Source organism: Hyla sarda, chromosome 3 (genome assembly GCF_029499605.1).
Source record: "Hyla sarda isolate aHylSar1 chromosome 3, aHylSar1.hap1, whole genome shotgun sequence".
Taxonomy (NCBI): Eukaryota; Metazoa; Chordata; class Amphibia; order Anura; family Hylidae; genus Hyla; species Hyla sarda.
In genome coordinates, this window is record NC_079191.1 from 199,520,479 (window position 1) to 199,547,306 (window position 26,828).

The following is a 26,828-nucleotide window of genomic DNA, read 5'->3' on the forward strand; positions in this document are numbered from 1 at the left end:
CTGTTCTACAGACTATGTGACTTGGCACACTGAAGTTTCAGATCAGCCATGCCCTGGTAGGGGGTTTCTAACTACTTTTATGGTTTCTGGCGCTGCCTGTGAGATTCGCAGGTTTCCAGTTTACCCTGGCGCATGTCTCTTCCCAGGGTATCTGTGGAAGCGCATGCAGGCAGTTAAGGTAGGTATAGGGTGCTATGGGCTTTGTATTGTGGCCTATGGTACTCACGCTACTCGCTAGCATCTGCTTGGCTGGCTCCCTGGGTTGTCTGCACTGGTGGGCTTCCGGTTTCATGATGCACTTCCGTGTTATGAACATCGGCGCTCCCGGGCACAGGGGAATGACGCAACACAGACGGTGAGGGTTTCAGGATGGAATGAAAGGTATTAATTTCACCACTATACCTTACAGAGGTCCAGCCTCTGCCTGGTGCGTCTCCTTGCTAGCGTTACAGGTATGTCCCTTATGTTCTATGTAACAGGTTTGCCTGTTCCTTATTACATCTCTGTATTCCATATTGTGTGGGTATTTATTTATTTTTTTTGATTGTCTTACTGAGGTCGGCATTCTTTTACTTCAGCTTGAGCTTGTTTTCTTTTTTGGGCAAAGTTTTCTGTCACATACTGAGAGTATGTTACTTTATAATTTAGAATGGAAGGTACTAACGTTCCTCTAGGAAGAGGAGGAGAAAAAAACATCACAGATCATGCCTTCAATGCGGTCAGCCCTTGCCTGATGACTTCCATCTGGATATCTGCAGTTTGTGTTCTTCTGCAATCAGCTAAAAGCAATTTCTTCCAAACCTGCTAAAGCTGCAGTACCTCCAGCTGTCTCTTCTAGTGCCTCTTCAGTCTCTGAGGAAGATGAATTGCCCTCATCCTCCAGCTATGTTATGGCAGAAAGACGGACTCCAGAAGATTATTATCTTTTGAAAAAAGAAAAGATTCTGTCTTTATTCAAATTGGTTAAAAAGACGGTTGAGGGTGAGCCCACTGAAGACAATCTGCCTAAAAAAAGAGTATTTGTATTTTCCAATAACGGGCCATTTTTCCCTCCCTGCTCAACCCCTTTTGGGATCCTTCATTAAGGAAGAGTGGCAAAAGCCAGAAAAAAATCGGACATGGGGTCCAGATTTAAAGCTGCATACAGAATGGATCCGGAGAGCTCAGAAGCATGGGAGTCGATTCCCAAAGTCGACTTGGCAGTGGCTAGACTCTCTAAAAAATCTATGTTCCCATCTGATGACACTTCATTCCTGAAAGATCAGATGGATAGAAGGGTGGAAGGTTCCTTAAAGAGAGTCTATTCAGCTGCTGCCATGTCCTGTAAAGCCTCAGTTGCCTCCAAAGAATGCCTCCATCAGTTGGTAGAGCTTTCCGGATTTGGCTTTCTCGCCTGACCAGGGATCTCCAGGAGGGGATACAGAGGGAAGATATTTTAAAGGATTTACCTGACATGAAGCTGACCGCAGATTTTTTTGGCTGATTTTCCTTTGGACATTATGTGTCTGAATTCAAAAATCATTGCTGGTTCTACAGCAGCCAGAAGAGCCCTCTGGCTCAAAGAATGGTCAGGTGATACCCTAGCCAAAAATCGTTTTTGTTCTCTTCCTTTTAAGGGGGTAATTTATTTGGTTCACAGTTGAACCCTATTCTAGAAGGAATGAGTAACAAAAAAAGGTGTGTTCTTCCTGAATGCAGCCAAGAAGCTTTGTTTTCTTCAAGGAAGGAAGCAATTCAGATCTTCACCTCAACACAGGAGAAACTTTGTGGGACTGACACTGCTGTCTATTTCTATGCAATCAGTCCTCATTTAAGAAAAAGACTCCTGCTGGAGGGGACGCCAACTCTACCGTTCCCAAAGTCGGTGCCAGACTATCGAAATTCTCATCAGTCTGTTCTCTAACATCATCTGACTCATGGGTAACGTCTGTTATCTCGAAAGGTTATGCCTTGGAATTCAGAGAATTCCCTCCAAACCGATTGGCTAATCACCGAATTTCTTCAAAAAGGCGCCTTAGAGCCCATGCCTTCCGGCCAAAGGGGATACGCAGTATACTCCAGAGTATTTGCAGTCCCCAAAAAAGATAGCACCTGGAGGCTGGTCATAGATTTGACTTTGCTAAAAACATGTTTATCATAAAAAAGCTATTCAAAATGGAGACAATCCGATCGGTGGTAGCCCTATTGAAGAAAAACAATCTAATGGCTACTATAGATTTGAAAGATGCCTACCTGCACGTCCCGATTCTAAGATTCTAAGGCAGACTTCATACAAGTCTATGGGAAATATATGTTACTGCATAACTTCCAAACAGCTGGAGATATTTCGATAATACTTGGTCACATGTTACTTATATGTCAAATAAAAATTTATAATAGTTAAATTAACCCCTAACCTACCCCAATATGTGGAGGATGGGTTTTTTGTTTCAAGTCCCATGCAAGTATATAGGACTTCTGGTGCCTTACTCCACAAGCTGCACTCTGCATCTACTGGTCAATGTGTCAGTCAGGCTGGTAAGCCACACACTCTCTGCATGCCATGTCCCATCTCACAAAGACACACACACCTTTTAAGCCACACTCCTTTTATATTCAGTTTTCAATATATGTATTCTTTACCACAACGCAGCCCCACCTGAAGATGGGATATGAGGATTAGAAATAAGGATTAGCTATGGGGACGGGATATGAGGATGGGATATGAGGATAGGATATGAGGTCAAAGATATGAGGACGGTATACGAGGTCAGGATATGAGGACGGGATATGAGGTCCGTACATGGGGACGGGATATGGCAACGGGGTATGAGGTCGGGATATGAGGACGGGATATGAGGTTGGGATATGAGGACGGGATATGAGGACGGGATATGAGGTCGGGATATGAGGTTGGGATATAGGGATGGGAAATGAGGACGGGATATGAGGTCTGGATATAGGGACTGGATACGAGGACGAGACATGAGGACGGAATATGGGGACGAGATATGAGAACAAAATATGAGGACAGGATATGAGGTCAGAATATGAGGAGGAGATTTGTGGTCGGGATATGAGGAGGGCATATGGGGTCAAAATTTAGGGACGGGATATGACGACAAAAGCTTCCTCCTTTGTTGCTTTTCCTCCTCCACTTGGATAAGGGAGGAAAAAAAGGGCAGCGCCGGGTATTCAGTAGTGTTGAGCGGCATAGGCCATATTAGAATTCGCGATATTTAGCGAATATATGGACGAATATTCCTCATATATTCGCTAAATTCGCATATTCGTAAAATTCACGTTTTATTTTTGCATATGCTAAACAAATTCGCGTATGCAAAAATTTGCATATGTGAACATTAACATATGCAAAAATTTGCATATGCAAATTTTCGGATATGCGAAAATTCGCACACCAGTCTCACACAGTAGTATTAGAGCCTTCTTTACACCACACAAGCTGGAAGCATAGAGGGATGATCACTGTGATGTGTACTGTGAAAAACAAAAAAACAAAAAAAACAATATTCATAATTACGAATATATATAGTGCTATATTCACGAATATTCACGAATTCGCGAATATGCGATATTCGCAAATAAAATTCGCATTGCGAATATTCGTGAGCAACACTAGTATTCAGCTAGTATATATTAACTTTTACTATTGATCTATGCAATGATTGTTCAAATGACTGTGCCTATTTAAGTTTCGACAGAAATTTTGAACATTGTGTATTGACACATTTGTTATTCATTTTTAAATACAAAATAAATAATATGATCAGATTTTCAAAGATTAATGTAAGTATAGTGCCACCTACATGTCCATCTGATAAAATGTGCTAGGGTGGACATGGATACTTAATGTTGATCATCTTTCTTCTTAAGCTGTGTTTTTTGCTTTAAAGCTACAGCAGTCTCTTTGCTGCAATCCCTTCTGAAAAGCTTAGAAGACACTGCTGCTTTAGAGGGAGTTGGCTCATCACACAAGAGATCCCTTTGCATACCCAAAGAATCTAAATAAACATTGGCCTAGTAGATAGTGGTGTCAGCGAGTCGTGCTTATTCCATTGATAATTCAAGTACCTTCAATAGTCTCAGCCCTCAAAATAAAATTATACTACAATACCTAAAGCATTATACATGATGCATCCTAAATTAGATGCTGCAAATGCTAAAATACATTAACATAGAACAAGTCATTCACCCAGGAAAGTGACATCAAATATGAACAGACCAGAACTATCCTTGGTAAACAGATCAATTCATCACGTTTGTAATTTACAGTTCACATATACACAACTGTTCACTAGATAAGGCCACATTGATTCACCAACTTTGAAGCTCAAAGCAAGAAAATCAAATCCTAAAATCAATTAATCAGTTTGCTGATAGCTAATAACAGATAAAGAATTGACTCACAGACTGCGAATATTTTATTTACTCCTCTCAATCTTGCATTTTACTGCAGCTATGTTTTAACTTAAAGGGATACTCCGGTGGAATTTTTTTTTTTTTTTTTTTTTAAATCAACTGGTGCCAGAAAGTTAAACAGATTTGCAAATTACTTCTATTAAAATTTTTTAATCCTTCTAGTACTTATTAGCTGCTGAATACTACAGAGGAAATTCTTTTCTTTTTGGAACACAGAGCTCTCTGCTGACATCATGACCACAGTGCTCTCTGCTGACATCTCTGTCCATTTTAAGAACTGTCCACAGTAGAAGAAAATCCCCACGATGTCAGCAGAGTGCTCTGTGTTCAAAAAAGAAAAGAATTTCCTCTGTAGTATTCAGCAGCTAACAAGTACTAGAAAAATTAAGAATTTTTAATAGAAGCAATTTACATATCTGTTTAACTTTCTGGCACCAGTTGATTTAAAAAAAAAAAAAAAGTTTTCCACCGGAGTACCCCTTTAAGTTAAAACATAGCTGCAGTAAAATGCAAGATTGAGAGGAGTAAATAAAATATTCTTTATCATATCCCCTCTGTCTCTTCTTTCTTCCAAGCTATACATGTTAAGGTCATTTAACCTTTCCTGGTAAGTTTTATCTTGCAATCCATGTACTAGTTTAGTAGCTCTTCTCTGAACTCTCTCTAGAGTATCTATATCCTTCTGGAGATATGGCCTCCAGTACTGCGTACAATACCCCAAGTGAGGTCTCACCAGTGTTCTGTACAGCGGCATGAGCACTTCTCTCTTTCTACTGCTTATACCTCTCCCTATACATCCAAGCATTCTGCTAGCGTTTCCTGCTGCTCTATTACATTGTCTTCCTACCTTTAAGTCTTCTGAAATAATTACTCCAAAATCCCTTTCCTCAGATACTGAGGTCAGGACTCTGTCAAATATTCTACATTCTGCCTTTGGGTTTTTACACCCCAGATGCATTATCTTGCACTTATCCACATTAAATTTCAGTTGCCAGAGTTCTGACCATTCTTCTAGTTTTCCTAAATCCTTTTCGATTTGGCTCATCCCTTCAGGAACATCAACCCTGTTACATATCATTGTATCATCAGCAAAAAGACATACCTTACCATTGAGACCTTTTGCGATATCACTAATGAAGATATTAAACAAAATTGGTCCCAGTACAGCTCCCTGAGGTACCCCACTGGTAACAAGACCTTGCTCTGAATATACTCCATTGACTACAACCGTCTGTTGTCTGTCACTTAGCCACTGCCTAATCCACTCAACAATATTGGAGTCCAAGCTCAATGACTACAGTTTATTTATTAGTCTACTATTTGGGACAGTGTCAAAAGCCTTACTAAAATCTAGATATGCGATGTCTACTGCCCCTCCGCCATCTATTATTTTAGTCACCCAATCAAAAAATCAATAAGATTTGTTTGACATGATCTCCCTGAAGTAAACCCATGTTGTTTTTCATCTTGCAATCCATGGGATTTTAGATGTTTCACAATCCTATCCTTTAGTAGGGTTTCCATTAAAGGAGTATTCCAGGATTTTGTTTTATTTGACTATGCTACAGGGGCTGTAAAGTTAGTGTAGTTCATAATATAGTGTCTGCACCTGTGTGTGACGGTTTTCTCACAATTCTTATGTGATTTTCACCCCAATATTTATTTTTAACAGCATACAAAATGACTGTTGTCTCAGATTTTTCCCAGGTTGCAATGCAGCCAAGACCTGACTCACTAGTCAGCTGATGACAGGGAGCCTGTCTGCTTCAATGGGTGGAGCCATCGCTTGGTGGGAGAGAGATCAATCTGAAACTAATGCAACAGCTGTAGGCACCCTGATTGAAAACCACAGGTCTTTTGAATGGATGCAGCTCATTTATATTTCAATGGGTGGGGTGGCTGATGTGTGGGAGGGAGGAAAATGGAATTGTGGGATTTGTTGTAAAAAAAAAGTAAAGTCAAACAGGAAATACAATTTTACAAAAAGCTAGTCACAGTATTATGGTAATCTCACAACATAGTTATTTATCCCCAAGACAAGCACAGATCCTTCCTAAGAATGTCCATTACTGTCTGCCAGGTATGTACTAAACTCCCCTTATAGTGGATAACCCCTTTAATTTCCCCACTATTGATGTCAGACATGACTGACCTATAGTTGCTTGATTCCTACCTACTACCTTTCTTGTGAATGGGCACGACAATTGCTAATTTCCAATCTTCCGGGAAGACTCCTGTTACCATTGATTGGTTAAATAAATCTGTTAATGGTTTTGCTAGTTCACCGTTAAGCCCTTTTAATAATTTTGGGTGTATTCCGTCAGGCCCTTGTGACTTATTTGTCTTAACTTTATACAGCAAATGTAGAATGTCTTACTCTATAAAGACACATGCATCAAACAATTCATTAGTCTTCCTCCCTTATTGAGGTCCTTTTCCTTATTTTTCTTCTGTAAAAACTGAACAGAAGTATTCATTAAAGGGGTTCTCCACCATAAGGTAATTTTAGTACGTACCTGGCAGACAGTAATGGACATGCTTAGGAAAGATCTGTGCTTGTCTTGGGACTAAATGGCTATGTTGTGAGATTACCATAACACTGTGGCTAGCTGTTTGTGAACTTGTATTTCCTGTTTGGCTTTTCTTTTTTTTACTACAAATCCCACAATTCCATTTTCCTCCCTACCACACATCAGCCACCCCACCCATTGAAACAAAAGACCTGTGGTATTCAATCAGGGTGCCTACAGCTGTTGCATTAGTTTCAGACTGATCCCTCCACCCATTGAAGCAGACAGGCTTCCTGTCATCAGCTGACTAGTGAGTCAGGTCTCGGCAGCATTGCAATCTGGGAAAAATTCGAGACAACAGTCATTTTGTATGCTGTTAAAAATAAATAGTGGGGTGAAAATCACAGAAGAATTGTGAGAAACCGTCACACACAAGTACAGACACTATATTATGAACTACACTAACTTTACAGCCCCTGTAGCATAGTCAAATAAAAAATATTCCTGGAATACCCCTTTAAGGCAGTCCGCTAGCCCTTTATTTTCTACTAAATACCTTCCTTCCTTTGTTTTTAATTTAGTTATTCCTTGTTTTAATTTCCTTTTTTCATTTATATATCTGAAGAATGTCTTATGCCCTTTTTTTACAGACTGAACAACCTACTAATAAAATGATATTAGTCATTGTACAGAGATCTTCCATACGAGCTGTTGTTCTCTTTTCAGCTGTCACATCACAGGCTGTGAAAGCAGTCTATTTCATCCCTGCACCATCCTCTCCTGTCAGCAAGGAAAGGTGGAGCTACTATTACTGCTAATTAGATTTATTACTCATTAGATAAGACAGCAGGAAGCCGTTCTCAGTCACAGTAGTTTCTGACAGAATGGGCTTACTGCTGCCTTATCTAATGTGTCATAAATCTAATGAACAGTAATACCAGCTTACAGCTTAAAAAGAGCAGCCCAGCACCATACACAAGGTTTTTTCTTTTGACAACAACCCCTTTAATGTCTAAAAGATGTGGGTCACATTTCTTGAGGAGAATTTCATGAGGAGAAAGAGAATCCCCTGAACTACCAGTCCTCCAGGAGAAGAATACATGGAGAAGTGGCTGAACAGGTGCATAAACCTGCCAAATCACTTCTATAGGAGTTACATAAATAGCTGCCTTACCATGCAAGTTGGCAGACCCTCACTCTCCACATAGATTTAGATCCAAGTGGTACAATCTGCATCTATCAAACATATATTCTGCCAGTATACCATAAACTCCAAGCTGGAATTACTATTAACATATTGTTTACATATATTACTGAATAACTTTCTCATTGGCGTTGTGTTAGTTTTTGATGGAGGCCCCCCAACAAACCATACCTTTCTCCTCCGGCCCAAAAGGTACCTGCAAGGTTCCAGGTTTGATGTCCCTTTTCGTCAAAGCTACTAAGGGTTTACAAATGCTCCCGGCATCCCCCTTGGCGTTAGCCAAGGTATCTGCCCGTAGAGCCGTTAACGGTTGATTCCCTGCCCATGCAGGAGTACCCAGGGTTTTTGCAGGGAAGTGCACAACCTAATGGCCACACACACCTCCCCTAGACCGCTAGGAGGGACACCCAGAAAAGCTGCTGCATCCTAACAATCCTGTGGACACACAACACGCAAAAAGTGACACAGTGACAAAAAATAAATAAGTGAATGTGCGCAGATATACTGCCCGTACATCCTGCTGGATCTATAAAAAATTTCTCTGATCCTAGCCAGAAGGCCAGGAATCAAGAGATGAGTGCCCTAAGGTGAAGAGTTCATGGTGCCAGTGCTTACACTCAGTGAGCCAGTACACCCAGTGAATTTTGGCACCTCAGGGGCCATCACTCCTCGAGGCACTAAAGCACCTCGGCTCTAGACCCTCTCAGCCTCATGGTGAGACCCGGAGGAAAACAGGTCACATCGGGGCAGCCGTCGAGCTGATTCCTCATAACCATCCCCGGAACGCCCTGGTACACCTGCCCCCTCCATGCAGCATCAATCCTAAATCAATGCCCCAATTCTAACAATGATAAGAACAGATACTACACAGTTGTTGATGGATGCACTGCAGTTTCAATGCCATGTACATGTTGGCTCTCACAATCATTGCTTCTGATGGGCACAAGGAAACCAATCCGGCACTGTATGAGTCAGGTACCATTAATGAGAGAGTAGTGGATGCATGGAATAGCCTTTCTGTAAAAGTTGTGGCTGCAAATATGCAAATACAGTGAAGGAGGTCATGCATGCGTGGGATAGGCATAAGGATATCCTTCATATAAGATCCTGTATAGGGCCATATTTATAATATTTGGCATGCTGGGCAGACTAGATGGGCCAAATGGTTCTTACCTGCCAAAACATTCTATGTTTCTATTACTAATTTAGATCAGATATAGTACATATCTGATTGCTACCTTTAGTTACCTGTGCAACAACAACAAAATAATCCATCTTAATACGCTGAACTGTAGTAGGCCTTATATGCCGCCAACCTTATATTTGCTAAATAGTGCTCACAACTGTGTTTTTCCACACTAGAACCTACATATAATGACACCTTGTGACTGTACATAATCTATAAGAAAGAATTACCCTGATCTAACCAGAGGCTTGTACATGCCTTGCTGATAACTGGAGTGCAAACCCAATATCACAGAAAAGAGATTTTAATTACTGGGCCAAAAAGGTGTGTGCCATCAATAAAATGTATTTACTGATAAAACTTCATACATTCAGATTGGAAACATATAGCATAAATGACCTTTCATTTCTAAATCTTATGTGAAACAAATGGACAGTCAGGTTCTTTGAAGTAAACTAAATCAGCTTAATATGTTTTTATGGCTCTTCTCAATTTGATTCCTAGCAGGGGATGTCCCTAATGCACATCGACTATATTAAATATTTTACCTCTGATAAAAATATACCCACTGAGTTGTTATTGTTGTAATGGCTAAATAAAATCAGTCGGTAATGTAAAAATCATTTCTCTCAAAGAGAAATTTTACATTTGACATCTTTGAAATGACTGCTATAAAAGGTATTTTACTCTTCATGCGTTATCTGTATAGGAAACAGCTGCCCAATTAGACGTCATGTAATTATGATGTATTAGAAGCTTATTCCAACCATATTTACTGGCTGCTATTACTGAAGTCGCTTGCAGCCCTATATAGTGAAGCCAATTGATTTGCTTCATGTTTATCCACATTTCTGATAATTTTTAGGTCTACAACTCACATCTCTGCATAGAGGAAGAAAGTGAGGGCATGCTGGGGACTGTTGTACACTGTTCATGACTAATAGCATTCACTCTTATTTGGAGGTATGTGTATTCATTTCTTGGCATAGCTCATGAGGCCACCTATGGGGAAATCATGTGAGAGGGAATCTGTCAGTGCTCAGACATGATATGAACTGCTTGTGGCTGCTTGTACAATATAGTTAATGCTATCTTTGTGATGTGTCAAAACAGAGAAAATTGCACTTTATATCTTGAAGAGTCAAAGAAGAGTTCAGCAGTCAAAGCAGTGCCATGGTTTGGCACACCTCACCGCTCCTTCTTCCTACCCTTCCCCATTCTTATTAATATACATGGCTTGGCTGCATATGCCAAATCCCACATATAAAGAGTACCTCTCATTATCTTGTAAAATTTAATAATTCTCCCAGTTCACTGCCCCGATCATGATAAACCACCCCCTGCCTTTATTTTTATTATTTTTTTTTTTCTACCTTGATATTGTTCTGTATTCTCTGCTCAGACTCAGTCAGATTCACAGACTGGGAAGGAGAATTCCCCAGCAGGTGAGACATCATCTGAAATCATCTGCTACACACAGCCCAGAGAAGTTCAGTGTAAGATGAGATATGATTGGCCTAAACTGCACCCCCCTCCCCCCCAGTACTCCAGAACACATTTCCTGATTTTGGACTTCTGCAAGGCCAGCAGGAGTCCAAAGTCTGTGCAAGAGATAGGGGGAAATGTGCTCGGGACAAGTAGGAAGACACTTAGTGACATCTTTCTTAAACACAAATAAAACTTCCTTTTTTTTTTTTTTTAACAAAGTACATTAGAAAGATTATATATCTACCATAAGGAGTGCAATAGCAAAAATTAGTTTTAATGACAGTGCCCATTTAAGTCTTGCGACAGCTTTGTTGATTCAAAGGGTGGTACACACGCAGTGAGCGCCTAAGGCTGTCAAATTCACTGTACATGCGCTGCGTTTGAATCAACAGTGTTGGCACAAGACTTGGATGTGGAGCTCAAGCCATGCATAATATTCAAGAAGGAAGATGGAGGGGGAAGAAACGGTGAGACATGCCAGACTGCAGCACTAATGCAACTGGTGAACACCTCTTTGACTCTTCATAGAAGATATAAAGGTCAATTTTCTCTGTTTTCACAACATAAACAGGTCTTAATTGTACAAGTAGCTACATAACACTGTCAGCATCTCAGATCATGTCCAAGCGCTTACAGAGTCTCTTTAAAGGTATGGTCACATATACACTGCGTATTCGATGAATGTGTATCTGAAGAATGCGTATTTCTTTGCTACCAAAGTCTATGGGAGTAATATAAACAACCAAAGATTTTTATAGCATGCATCAAATACAAAGTGTATACGCTACGTGTGATCCTGCCATAAAAGGTATTCTGGCCGGGTAATACAAATTCAGCAACACTGAACTATATGATTGTCTGGACTTTAAAGATAAAACATTTTAGCCTTGAGCTAGTTTCACTTATACACATTTTTTTAAATTGTTCTGCTCCAATGGAAAAAGTGGACATTCCAGGTCCATTTAATGCCAAATACCAACTGACTTTAATGAGATCAGTCGGATTTCCGTCATAGGGCCTGGCATTTTACCAGACAAGATAACACATCAAGCTGGCCTATTTTGCCTAGCACTGGCGGAATTTAGAATGGAGGATCTTGTTGGAACCTTCAACACAGATGTGAACTGAACCTTGAAGGGGTACTCCGCTGCAGGAGTATTTTTGGCCCATCTTTACTTTGCTACTGCTGTAGTATACTTTTTTTTTCATGTCTGAGAGTGCAATGCTTTTGGTGTTTTGTTTTACCTGTATGTGTTGCAGGAAGCAGTGTAGTTCTCTTTACCCTATGTGGTAGCGACCACCTTTTCCCTTGTGTTCGTGAGCTCCTGTATTCCATCATCCCCGTCGTTCTGTTGTTCGGCACACCCCTTTAATGTTCTTCATGTTTTTCTTTTGACTCCTCCTTGTTGGGCTGTGTACAGCTCCTGAAGACGTCCTAATAGGCTGCCTCCCATGCTATCAATGTGAGCCGTGAACGCATGTGCAGATACTTTTCCCCTGCTATTGGTTGTCTACATAGTTTGGTTGGCTAATTAAACTACACAGCAACACGCAGCAGACCGCTGACAAAACTGAGCGACGCAGAGGCAAAAACCCTTTGATTGGCCAGCACTGTGCAAGCATCAGAGCTAGCAAGATATAATGATCACAGTAGCACAATCAAAGAGGAAAGCCCCGTCCTGCAAAAGAAAGGCTTCAACAGGCAGGAAGATTATCATACCAGGCGGGGATAAGATAATTAGGAAGGCAGGGTAAGAGGTGGAGTATAAACATAAAAGGAGAGGAAGAACGAGGGAAAGGGGTGTTCAATAACTCAAAGCAGAGGTTGCAAGACTTGCAGGGAAATGTAGTTTGCTACGGGCCGAAAAAGAGGAAGTGCTGGAAACAAGTAAAACACAACGAAAGCCAAAGGGAAACGGCATAGCGCACGATGGAGCAGAAGGTACACAAACAAACATGAACAGATTAGGAGCCAGAAATAACAGCCCCCAACGGAGTACCCCTAACTGAACAGAGCTGCAATGCTAGTGGTGGGTTGACCAATGGTCCTCACCTGCAAACTTTTTTACTTTTAAATTTGAACGACATAGGTAATAGCTTGTAGAAGAGCTAACACAAGCTAAGGCGACTGGTGGAATTACTGTCATTACTGTAGTTGTTGCTGGCCTGGTAGCGTTAGAGCCAAAATAAGATAAATAATCAAAATCATATGTAACTCAATACAAACAGTATGTCTGTCATGCTGTTCCTTTTTTTAAAGTAGCTACATCTATGATAAATAGGCCCACACCCCTGCCTAGGGTGGTAGAAGTAAAGAAGTACCCCCTGATTTCTGTTTAGGATTGGATATGTTTATAGTTATATTGTATACATGATTTACAATAAATTCCTCATACATATTTAAAGGGAATCATTTTTGTAATTTTTAAGAACCCTTTAAAATAAGGTTTTTCCAGGGCTGAAGTATTTGCATGTAAAATAATGAATAATTTTCTATCGACACTGCAGTTACTGACACCATCCAGGTCTAATGGGTTGTACTGAAGTGCAAGAAAAAATGCAAATTATATTTAAAATGCAGTTTAAACCCATTCCTTGTTTTGTCAGCTCCCTAATTGTCCTCTATGAAAACACTCAATTCAGATATCATCATTTTCATCATACAAAATGGAATATCAAACTGAAGGCTGAACATTTACTTTTCCCAAATACTTAAGTTATACTGTCTTGAAGAACGTTGACACATAATTGGAAGAAATTCAATGGTTATGTTCACCGTTATCATTATCTCTGCATAATTTGCAAATGTTTCAGTTCTACCTCAATTATAGATATCTGGCCAAGAAGTGTTCCTTCTCATTCTGTTAATTACATGCCCTGCTTGTTACTCGCTGTCTAGCCAGCAGGAAGATATCCCCTTTGTTACAAATGTCAGAGATTTTATTTTATCTTTGGCACACACTGTAATGTACACTGTCAAATGCCTAATCTGCAGCCATCTCTTATACAGTATATACATTAGATAAACATTTTGATTTTAGCAGATTATGCACATGCACTATATAGATTTATGTAACTTATGTATATAAAATCTAATATTATTATTTATTTTTTAATATATTTTATATCATGTATTATATTTGCAGAATTATCTAAAGTTTATTAATTTGTATATGACACAGCACTTACCCTGTCACCTTTAAGTCCTGGAAGGCCAGGAGGGCCAGGCAGACCTAAAAAGCCAGGATCACCTCGTGGACCCTTAAAGAAAAAGTCACACATTGACATTAGATCTCCGACACGTTAGTGAATGTTCACATAAAGTGCTTACTTTGTTGTTCTTCACATGCAAATTGCATTCTTTTGAATAAGCAAAAGGAAATGACAGTGAGCACCGTTTATTCCTGGCTTCCCTTGTGCCTAAGGTTTACATTCCTCATGAACAGAGCATTCTTTCACCCAGGACCCTCGCTGCTGATGCTATGTAAATACTGGCCAGTCTGCATAAAAGAGTGCATTCATGGCTATGCTCATTACTTCCAGACACAGAACATCTTTTCACTTTACTGCTCCGAAACGTGCAATGTTTTCTTTCCCTAAAGAAAGTTCATTGCTCTATGTTATTATTCCAGCAAGCTTTCATCGGTAGCAGTTTCAGGATTTGCAAAGTTTTAGGATGTCGTTTGTCATAGTGCAAGAATATAAATATTTTAAAAATGTATGTTTTTCTTTATCAACAAATTCTCAGCAAAAATATATTTTTACATACTTGTTTTCCTGGTTGTCCAGGTGGGCCTTCAGGACCTGTCTCTCCCCTGTCACCCTTAATTAAAAGAACAGAGAAATGAGATGCATTAATTGTAATGACAATGGAACAATTTTACAGTTACTTGCTACATTAAAAAGTCACATAAATTACATAATCAAAATGTAAAGGAAAAAATAATTTCCCTTTCCCCACTTTCTAAATTTTTTTAATTTCACTTTTTACAGTGCAACTCAAGCAGCAGCAACCAAAGAGAATGAGGTGTACATATCTATTTCAGAAATCTTCGTCTTTAGATAGACGTATGATTTTTGGTAGACTCCCCAAGTGTCTATAGGACAGGATTCTAACTTGTTTGTAATTTATCTTCTTTTTTAGTCTCCCTGAAGAACAGAATTAAAGGCTCCCTGCAATGTTTTCCTCTCTTGTTATAGTGCACCGTGTTTCTAAATTCTCATTGCACCTTTATATGAATATTTCAGTAAATGATTAGTCTGGAGTAGGGGAGATTTCTTTACTGTTTGTTTTGTTTAGCTTTATTCATATGAAAAATATCAATAATATAATAATAATTTGATTCAAAAACACTATTCCGATTGTTCAGTAGATTGCATGCACAAAACTGTGCTGATGAATATTAAGGATCACAATTTCTGTTGGGTTTTCACAAAAACGGGGTATTTTGCACAGGGATCCTATGTTGTATGTGTCTAACACTTCCTGAGCTGTGGTGGATTGCAGCCTCTTTTTCTACACATTTTTACCTTGCTCAACATAGGTGTGGGGCATTTGGGAAAAGAGGGCCGGCTAAAATGCATCAAAAACCTAAGCTTACTTATGAAAGGAGCAATTTAAAGGGGTTATCCAGGAAAAAAATTAAATAAATATATATATATATATATATATATATATATATATATATATATATATATATATCAACTGGCTCCAGAAAGTTAAACAGATTTGTAAATTACTTCTATTAAAAAATCTTAATCCTTTCAGTACTTATGAGCTTCTGAAGTTAAGGTTGTTCTTTTATGTCTAAGGGCTCTCTGATGACACGTGTCTCAGGAACCGCACAGTTTAGAAGAGGTTTGCTATGGGGATTTCCTTCTAAACTGGGCGGTTCCTGAGACACATGTCATCAGAGAGCACTTAGACAGAAAAGAACAACCTTAACTTCAGAAGCTCAAAGGAATGAAAGGATTAAGATTTTAGAAGTAAGTTACAAATCTGTTTAACTTTCTGGAGCCAGTTGATATATATATAAAAAGTTTTTTCCTGGATAACCCCTTTAAACTATACAATAAGAAATATGTCAAACAGCCAGTGACACTGTTCTCAATCTGAAGCATTGTTAGAAAGTCTAACTTAAAGGGGTCATCCAGGCAAAGAAGAAGAGAACAAATGTCTTCCAAAAACAGCACCAACAGCTACATTTACTTCAACAGAACTGCAATTCCACACACAACCTGGGGACAGGTGTGGTGCTGTTTTTTGGAGAAATCAGCAGTTTTTCTTATCCTGAATAACCCCTTTAAGCTTACATGGTCTATATATTGTTATATTTTCCTCATTAGCGCAGAATTACTAAACTGAAAGCCAACACTTTGTGTGAGTTTTTAACTTTTTTAATCGTGAGTTTTCCCAACAGATTAATGCATTGTTTCTATCGGGTTCTTCCTGATTTTGCACTGATAAAGCAAGTCATTAACCCTAAAAGGGATGTGTCCATTGTTTTTCATATGCCCCAAGATATTTACTAACAGTTTTCTACATTTTTTGTCTTATAATGGCACAACAAAACTGCATGGTGTTTTTTTTTCTTCTAACTTTCATATGGTCTATTTTCACATTAACGTTGTGCACTTTGGCACTAGTAGAGTCACATGTGAAAAAACAGCCAAAAATTCTAACGGTGAAATCAGAAGATAATAAATGTAAACCCTAATGTGGTATGCTTTTGAAATCAAGACAGTCTTAATAAATCTCATTATTAAAGTCATTCTCCACCCCTAGACATCTTACCCCCTATCCAAAGGTGTCTGATCATGGGGGGTCCGGCCACTGGGACCCCCTGCAATCTCCGGCCCAGCACCCTGGCATTTTTAATATTTATGTTTAGAATGCCGGCTGTGCTAGACATCTCGAAGTCGTGGTCACCACGCCCCCCTATTAATGTCAATGGGAAGGGGCGTGACGGCTGTGGTCGTCCGTCATTCAGTACAAAGCAGAGTTTATTCTGTGCAACGGATTACTGGGGTGGTAGGCTGGAGATCGTGGGGGGTCCCAGTGGCTGGACGCCCTGCGATCAAAAATCTCATCCAGGGGCGGAGTACCGCTTTAATGGAGTATTCTCATCTCATACAGTTATGGCATAATGATAAGATATGCCATCACTTTATGAGTTTTGATACCGAAGATACCCCCTTGATTAGAAGAATAAAGTAAACTCAATGCTGGATTCTATTTCAATAATAGAATCCAGGAGCACCGCTGTGCAAGGAAAAGCTCAGAAAGGGACTCAGTGCAATATTAGTGCTATGTCTCTTTCATTCATATATTCGGTGATGATGCCAGGAGTTGGCCACCATTATAATAAAGTAATATTCTATTGACATGCCGTCACTTTATGAGATATGCATTCAAAGCTCAAAACAGGCTAATCTAAAAGTATAAGAAAAATCTACACCTCTACTTAACAGATGCATATTACGGTGTAGGCACATATTGACTTCTTAGCACGTACTGTGTAGCACCTTATCTATAATTATATACCATAATAATTGTAACTACTACATTATGCACACAACTGAAAAAATGTTCTAGCTTTCAGATCACAATGAAGTTGCTACATGACTTGTTTTACATATAAATTATGACATTTGTGCACTCACCGTTAATGTCTGAACTATAAGGTCCTGCTTTCCTATCATTAGTAGTAATTTAGTCTTACAGAAGTTTGACATATCAAACACAACAGGAAAGATGTGTGCTCTCTAACATTTTCCAGGTCAATAATCAACCAGATTCTTGGACACATGCAGTCTCACATTAAATGTCAAGGTATTAGACAAAAATGAACTTTTTGGAAAAGGCACCTTTTTTAACTTTACTAAGAGACATAAAAAATTCTTAAGGCGCAATTTCATTGTAAACCAAATGTAAATACGTATACAATAAAATACCTGTAATCTGCCTTAAAAAGACCAGATTATCAGCATTTCTGGTTTATCTCTATAGTATCTCTATAGCTTTGTGTTCAAGAGTTGTGGATAGTGGAACAGTTGGCCTGCAATTCCATTAGAAGTCTAAATATTATTATTGACCTTAAATGGCATACAGCTTGTAACATATGGGCAGCTTGTAACCTAAAACCAATCAAAATAGATTTTGAAAGTGAATAAAAATGAATACATTTTTTTTTTTTTTTTTGGGGGGGGAGGGGGGGGCTGATAAGTGAATAAAAAGGCACCTATTTCTAAAGATATATGACAGAGTTCCCTGTATATTTTAAAGTACTTTTGATTTATGAACCTTTGTTTAAAGTGAGATGACCTCTGAGATTAAATACAGAAAATAATGGATGAGACAAGTCAGCTTCAGCATGTCCAATGCTTTTTTTAACACTACACATATGTAGTTAGCAGTCACATGTTTTTACATCAAATGATTTTGGCAGTATATCTAACATATTAGTGATTTAATTTAACATATGTAATCAGTGATTTTTTTTTTTACTTACTGTAGGTCCAACAGGTCCTATTGGCCCAACTTCCCCTTGAGGTCCTTGATCACCCTGGATGGAGTCAGTACAACATATGGTCATTGGCTTTTAATGTAACAGTATAGATGCCATCATGTCTATACAAAATCAGTCTCACTCCATTAAGGCTGTTTACTAACATACCCATTCTTAGGGTCATTATCTTAAGTATGAACATTTATTTTCTCGCTTCTAAATGTTAAAATTAAATATGCAAAAAATCATTTCAGAAAACAAAATTAAATCTTACAGGTTTACCAGATTTTCCCATTAATCCAGCTACACCTGGAGAACCAGAGTTTCCCTAGAGAAAACAAGAAAAGTAAAGAGTTAGAAATCAGTCAATGTTAGATTTTATTCATTTTATTATATTAGAAGACATTTAGAAAACCAGGAGACATTTCCATTTCAATAATATTCATGCTCATATAAAATTATATTACAATTGGGGTAGACAGACATACATACATAAAGAAGATTGTTTGGGGGGGAAATCCCTAGCAAAGCAGTAAGTAAAACAAAATGACTAAAATTTCCTAACTTTCTATAATTGGATTTGTAGTGTTACCATGCAGTATTACTCTATGGTCACACATTGTATTGTCAGACGTAAATTATTGTAAAAATGTGTCCATAAAATCGTGGAAATTTTGCATCCATATTTTTACCATTAATGTTCTCTATGTAAGTCTATGGGAAAGTGGTTGCCTGTGCACACAATATGGGAAAAAAGCGGATTTTTTTCCAATCGCTTAGATAAATGACATTTAAGCAGATGAAAAATACTTCCCTTTATTTTACACATTGTAGGCATAGACAACCACTTTCCTGTAGACTAACATTTAAACAGTATTGGTAAAAATATGGAAGCAAAAATGGGTATTCCAATGGTTCTTAAATTATTTATTGCTGGGGCTATAGAGAAAAAAATCGATGTATTTCTCTATGCTCGATCCCCCTAAGGTCGCGCTGCAGTTTCTTCAGCTTCCAGTCCTCTGCTGCTCCTGTCTTCCGATACCTTAGAGTAGGACCTTCTGGCCTTGTCAATCTATGGCAGCAGTGGTGCCCTGTCTTGGGCAGAGATTGGCTAAGATGGCAGATCCTGTTCCAACCTCAAGCAAGCAAAAACATTGGTGGACAAGAAGGAACCAAATGGGAGCTACAACCAGAGCTGGAAGGACTGGGGTAGATAAGTACAGCTTTTTATCTTCTTTTCTCTACAGCCATAGCAGCAATATATGATTTTTTATTTTATTTTGGGGGGGGGGGCACTGTAATTCCTTTTTAACTACAGCATGAGTCTCCGCTAGAAATAATTTGAACAACACTCTTGGGTATGCCATTCTGCTTTGGCTACATAGTGTCTCTGGGGAAGTGAAGCTACTATCTGGATAGATTTTGACCTAGACTAGGAGTTGTTTGCTTACACCAAATTACATTGTGTCTCACCTCACATTGATTTTCTCTATAAATAAATTTTTGCAGAAAGAACCAATCTGCATCACATGTTAAGAATGACATTATTTTATGTGGGTGAATACATTATATTTTTCCCTCTGAATAATGTATTTTATGTGCTACGTTATAAAGTGTCTGCAGGAATATTCATTAACTCTAATGAGTAAACATCTTTGCCTCCACAAAAAATAATGTACCACACATTTCTAGCTAATAAACTATCAACAAAAAGACAAATGATATGTGTGGTACAGATTGCAAGAGGGATCTGCCAAAAATAACAGTTCTGACATGCAAAATGTTCAATGCAAAATCAGTCAAAACAAAACTGTACAATTAACATCAAGTCTAGATAAAGAGATATTGTTACCTTCTCTCCAGATACTCCTTTTGCTCCTGGATTGCCTGGCAAACCCTAAAAACACATCAAATGCTAAATTAAAATGACATAGTTTAAACATATAAAAAAAATAAGGCTTTTATGTCTTTTGTGGAGTATGGATTCTTAAATACTATGAGCAGCAGAGGCTAAACTAAGTAACTTACAGTATAAGGTGCGTTCACATGTGGGTATTTTCTGCTGAAGATTTGCTTCAATAGATATTGCTGCCCATTGACTTCAATAGGTAGCAAAATCTGCTACAGCAAATCTTCAGCAGAAAATACGCACGTGTGAACTGACCCTGAGGGTGCGTTCCAACGTGAATTTTTGCTGTAGATCTGCTGCAAATTTGCTGCTGCAGATTTATCTGCCCATTGACTTCAATGGGCAGTTAAATCTGCTGAAGCAAATGTGCAGCAGATCTGCAGCAGAAAATACACATGAGAGAACACACCCATACAATATTTTCGGGTTAAAATAACAGTAAAAACTGTGAGGCCTACAGGACCAAAATATCCTTCACATAATCAGTAGTGGAAGGTGTCTACTGCTGTCTAAATTTCTTAAATACAGTCTTTATTAAAATAATGTCAAGTATGTGACACTGTATGGATTTCTATAATTATTTATTTAAAGGGGAATTCCGATAGATAAGTACTCGTCCCCTATTTACAGCATTCTGTGGATACAGAGGATAAGTGTATGATTGTACGGGTCTGCATGCTAGGACGTCCCCCCCCCCCCCTACCCCCCCGTGATCTCCAAACCAAAGCCCCACTCACCCCATGCACTGAGCGATCTCCGCTCCATGCATGGAATACTGTCGACCACCGCACGAAGTGGTGGCAGATATGTCCCCAATGTATTTTATGGGACAGCCGGAGATGCAGTATCTCTGGCTGTCCCATAGAAATGCATGGGGGGCATGTCCGCCACCACTTAGTGGGGTGGTCGACAGTAATCCGTGCATGGAGCGAAGATCGCTCAGTGCACGGGGAGATCGGGGCCCCCAGCAGGAGATGCAAAGCCAACACCCCATCCACGATTAGACACTTTTGAATAAAAAGGCCTGAGCTACTGATTTTCATGCCTTAGTGGGTCCTCTACCCAAATCATGTATAATATAATGTTAATATGGGCAATAGAATATGTGGATAGTAAATCTTTAACCCTAAAGTAAATACTAAATTATTTGATTGCATATTGGTAAAGGTTACTAAGGTTATACATTTGGAATTTAGTATTCCTTTAAGTCTGGTTGGTGAATGTGAATTCTAACTGAAAATAACTGTAAAATACTGCACGCATTTCTATGGTGGGATGGCAGGCATCTTGTGGTGCTTTAGATGGATGAGCATAGAAGCATTGCTTTGAATAGACTGGAGTGTGAACATATGGTTTATTAGGATGCCATATAGGAACATTTTGCAGCAGTTGAAGTGAGACATGATGAGTGGCTTTAATTATAATCTTAGAACAGATTCTAACAATGTTCTACAAGTAAAGATGGCAGAGTGCAGAGATTAATGAAAAAGTGATAGATGACTGGCGATGACTTTTGTCGGATAATCATAATACGTAAAAAGGATTGAAAACATGCTCTACAATTTAGTTCATTTTTTATAATTGCACTTGAATATGTATGTTGGTAGAAGCGTAGGTATGTTGGTAGAAGTTTTGGTTTACATTGTTTTCATTTCAATACTTGTCATATTCAAGTCAAACAAAAGTCAAGTTACACTTCATGTAGAGATTTTAAAAATGTAACAGATTTTTTTTTATAATCAATAACAGAACCTTTAATTTTCAGGGTGTCCATACTTTTCTTATAGCAAGTATAACATGGTCTACAGCATCAGGGTGCGTTCACACTGAGGAGTTCAAGAGGAATTCACGAGGAATAATTTTGGTCAGGAAATTGTTGCCTTCTGTCACTTTATCCATCAAGCGGAATTGGAGCGGAATTTGAGCGGGATTTCCACGCGGAAATAAAGAGGAATGAAGGAAGAGGCTATTCAATTCTACTTTTCTGCATTCCTTTTGAATTCCGCTTGAATCCCACTTGAATTCCGCGTGAAAACAATTTTTTTTTTTTTACCATTGACTTCTATTGGATTGTGCTCACGGATTCTGCTCAAAGAATGAACATGCTCTTTCTTCAAGCGGAAAGGAATTCAGTGTCGGAATTCCGCGAACAGAATTTCTGCAATGTGAACAGGCCAGCGGAAGAAAGTCAATGGGCAGAGGAGATGTGCATTAATTTAGAGCGGAGAATTCAAGAGCAATTAATCAAGTAAATTCCTCTTGAATTACTCAGTGTGAACGCACCCTTAATGTTTCTTTCAAAACTACAGGAACCATGACAACTTCCTGAAGGACCCAAATATAAGTCAACCTGTTCTGTCAGGGTTCAATTGCATTCATTTGAAAACTCATCCATCATAGCTGTCATGGCTCCATAAGAAAGAAAATCCATTGTGTTAGAAAGCTTCACTGGACCTTATCCATCTCTTTTTCTAGGTTTAGCTATTGAAGAAAAACATGTCCATGAAGCTGTATTTGCCCCTAAAGGTTTTTATATATTTTTACTATGCCCTGGCCTAGTACATAAAAGTAGATATGCCTAAAACAATGTCATGTTATTCTTGTTACATCCTGTGTACAACCATTCTGAAGAAAGTCCTATTTTAAAACTCTGCCATCACAATGAATGACCTGTGTGTTTACTCATTACAAACCATAGTTCTATCTAGTTCTATCTTTACAACTTCGTAGCCTTCAACGCCTTTGCCGAACACCACGTGCTTTCCGTCCAGCCATTCGGTTTTAGCAGTGCAGACGAAGAACTGGGAACCATTTGTGTTAGGTCCAGCATAGTTTGTGCCTGTCTATTTCCTCCAATCTATACAATAGCTGCCAACTGGACCCCTGTCACAGGGACATGAGGTGACCACAAGTGATGAGTAAAAAGAAGCAGGTGATGATACCTTGTCTGTGAAAATTATTTGGCCTATGGCACAAGTACCTGTCAAAGTGTTAAAGGGGTACTCCTTTGCATAGGGGATAAGATGTCTGATCGTGGGGGTCCTGCCGCTGGGGACCCCCGCAATATAGCATTCGGCACCCACCTGTTTCTGCACCCAAAGCGCTGGAGGGTCTGGGTCCCGACTACGGGAACGGAAGATCGTGACGTCACGACTCCGCCCCCGTGTGACATTACGCCCGCCCACTCAATGCAAGTCTATGGGAGGGGGCGTGAATGACGTGATGACTATAATGATCTCCATCAGTGAAAACTGCATTATAATGTATAGGTTGTTCATATAAGAGTGTGCAAGGCTTCTTGACTAGGAAGAGCAACTACCATGGTGGTATAAAAGCATACAGACAAATTTTATGTTTTCTTTACAGATAAATTTGGTCTATGACCATAACATATCACAGTAATAAATACTGCTGTAGTACTAGATCAGGTTATACAGTAAATAGCTATTTTACATTCAATAAAAGAGCTAATGTTGTTCTAGAAATCTTTTTTTTTTCCAGAAAGCTTTCATCTTCTGCTTCTTTAGTGTCACCTCCTACTTTTGATATGTCAATTGATAAATCTGTGAATGAGTTAAATTCATAAAGCACAATATACATGTTGCTTATTGGCATATACTGTATGCACTAGCATTCAGGTATAATACAGATCTTTTCTTCTTCTGCACAACTGAGCAGCCATAAAATATGTGTATTTAATCCCTTGGCACCATTGGACATGCATTTATGGTGCTGAAGCTTTACACACAGCGCAAAATGTTGTAAATGTACGTCACTGGTGCCAGGTAGTTAAGGCTATGCACCATCCATTAATGGCGCAGGGATAGAAGAGACTCCACCCGCACCATTGTAGATGGTGTTGTACTGTAGTGATGTAATGCAAGCCGGACCATTAACCTCGCACCTGCGCAGTAACAATCCAGGGAAGCCAAAGATGTTACTGCACAAGAATGAGATATTCAAGGTAGAATGTGCTATGTCATTGCAGGGGGAGTACAATGAATATGTATATTGGGATATTGTTACAAGAACTGGCAGGTGGGCATAGTGGTGCACTTCGGGCCAAGTTACCTCATTTGCCTACTGTTATAAGGCTAGGTTTGCACACAGGTATTTTTCTGGTGTTGGGAAACTACCACCACAGTTTTTGAGCCAAAGCCAAAGTGTATTCAAAAGGAATGGGAAATATAAAGGAAACCTTATACTTCTCCCTACTACTGGATCCACTTCTAACTTTGGCTTAAAAACTACAGTGGCAGTTTTCCAAAAAAAAACACCAGAAAAAACTTGTGTGAAAACCTAGCCTAATGAGCAAATTTCTTAAAATCAGCACAACAGAGAAATAAAATAGAGGTACCATAATGATCAATGTAACAAAGTGCCTGATACCAGAAGGTAATATGGGCCAAACCACAGATAGATTACCTTTAAACTCTGCTGCAATAGCCAGAATTAGAGATAACTCTAATTCCAGCCACTCAAGCTGGCGAGTCATGGCAACCTAATGAAGCCTTAAAGGGGTACTCCGGTGGAAAACTTTTTTTAATCAACTGGTGCCAGAAAGTTAAACAGATTTGTAAATTACTTCTATTAAAAAAAATCTCAATCCTTCCAGTACTTATTAGCTGCTGAATACTACAGAGGAAATTATTTTCTTTTTGGAACACGGTGCTCTCTGCTGACATCATGACCACAGTGCTCTCTGATGACATCTCTGTCCATTTTAAGAATTGTCCAGAGTAGGAGAAAATCCCCATAGCAAACATATGCTGGAAGTATTAAGATTTTTTAATAGAAATAATTTACAAATCTGTTTAACTTTCTAGCACCAGTTAATATAAAAAAAAAAAAAAAAGTTTTCCACCGAAGTACCCCGGACAAAGCCAGCTCATTTTGACTTTAAGGACAAAGCCAGTTTAATTTTTGAGTTTTTGTTTTTTCCTTCTTGCCTTCTAAAATCCATAACTTTTTTTTTATTTTTCCATCCACAGACCTATATGAGGGCTTTCTTTTTGTAGGACCAATTGTACCTTGAAATGACACCTTTTATTTTACAATAAAATATATGGCACAACCACAAAAATAGTATTTTGAAGGAAGTTGAAAAGAAAAACGCAATTTTGCAACTTTTGAATGATTTTGTTTTTACACAGTGCACTTTACGGTAAAAATGACATTTACCATTTATTCTATGGGTAAATACAATTAAAATGATACCCATGATTTGCAGTTTTTATTGGTACCTCAGTTGTGTATATGTTACTTTTTGATCACTTTTTATTTCATTATTCTGGGATGTGATGTGGCCAGAAATTAGCAATTTCTGATTTTTTTTTTTTTTTTATGCTTACAGCGTTTGGACACTTACTTAACTTAATTTTTTTTAAGCTTTTTTGTAAGGGGTGATTTTTTTATAAGAGGTGATTTAAATTTTTATTGTAGAAGGGGCATTTATTTATTTTACACTTTTTATGTCCTCATAGGGATCATTAGATTGCTAATATTGTTCAGCGTCATGCATAGGAATATTAATGATCAGTATTATTGGTATATAGAAGGTAGACCAGAGAACTAGACCCCTGGATGACGGTCAGAGCAGGTGAGGGGACCTCCGTCCACTATCTTTGCTGATCTGATCCCTGCAGCCGTGCCGTGGGTAATGAGATCAGCACTGCGGTAAAAGTGCTGCATTGCCGCAGATTCCGTGATCTGCATTAATCACAGCATTTGAGGGGTTAATGGCAGACAACAGCGCGATCGCTGATTTCCGCCATTACCGGCGGGTCCCTGGCTGCTGTGCATGAGTTGCTGTGCATGATGCAAGCACCACTTCGATGCTCACCTCATATACAGGATGTAAATGTACGTCCTAATGCACTAATTACCAGCACATCAGGATGTAAATTTACATTAATTGTCCTTAAGGGGATCGAGGCCTAATACAAGGCATTCAGATGTGTTGTATGTGTTGCTTTGTTTATACACATTCATAGAAATAGTGATTCTAATATCATAATACAATAGTTTCATGTCTGTCCTGGTCTGTGTTAACACACAGCTATTGGATTTGGTGTGTGAACAGTTTTATGTTCCCTGGTCAGGGAATAGTTAATTTCTCTGGCTTTTTCATCCTCAGCCTCTGTTAGCCAATAGCCTTTAGGGTGTGTCTATTTAATGTCAGCCCACTCTAGCCTCTGTGCTGGTGATTAACTTCATTTACTGATGGACTTTCTGATGTTTGGCTGCTAACATGCTGGCTATGCTGCTAATGGAGGCTTGATGAAACACTCTTTGTTTGAGCTTTTAATCTACTCTGTTTTAAGCATGCATTTTGTATTTTCTGGTTTAGCCATGTTAGGTGGCATGCTCTTAGTGGATTTTAAGCTGTGTTTGTTTAGTCAGTTTTATGATTTGTTTATCCTTTCTGCTATGTGTCTGTTCACACTGTGTTTTCTCTTGTATCCGTTTAAGTGAAGTTCTGTGTTTTATATTTCTGTTTTCCTACTGGGACAGCATCCTGACCACACGGTGGAGTGTGCTGCTGGCCAGTAGTCTATTTGGATGTATTATTAATGGCTACTATTTATATATAGATATATCCTGT

General features: G+C 38.8%; 1 protein-coding gene across 1 annotated transcript in view; it reads right to left on the minus strand.

The window, feature by feature from the left end:
* COL9A1 (collagen type IX alpha 1 chain) overlaps positions 1-26,828 on the minus strand; it is a 187,484-nt gene that overhangs the window by 22,793 nt on the left and 137,863 nt on the right. Inside the window, exons 26-30 of the mRNA XM_056563580.1 lie at positions 20,168-20,212; positions 18,590-18,643; positions 18,319-18,372; positions 14,577-14,630; positions 13,997-14,068 (exon numbers count right to left, since the gene is read on the minus strand). Coding sequence (XP_056419555.1) covers positions 13,997-14,068; positions 14,577-14,630; positions 18,319-18,372; positions 18,590-18,643; positions 20,168-20,212 — 279 coding nt within the window. The remainder of the gene's footprint in view (positions 1-13,996; positions 14,069-14,576; positions 14,631-18,318; positions 18,373-18,589; positions 18,644-20,167; positions 20,213-26,828) is intronic.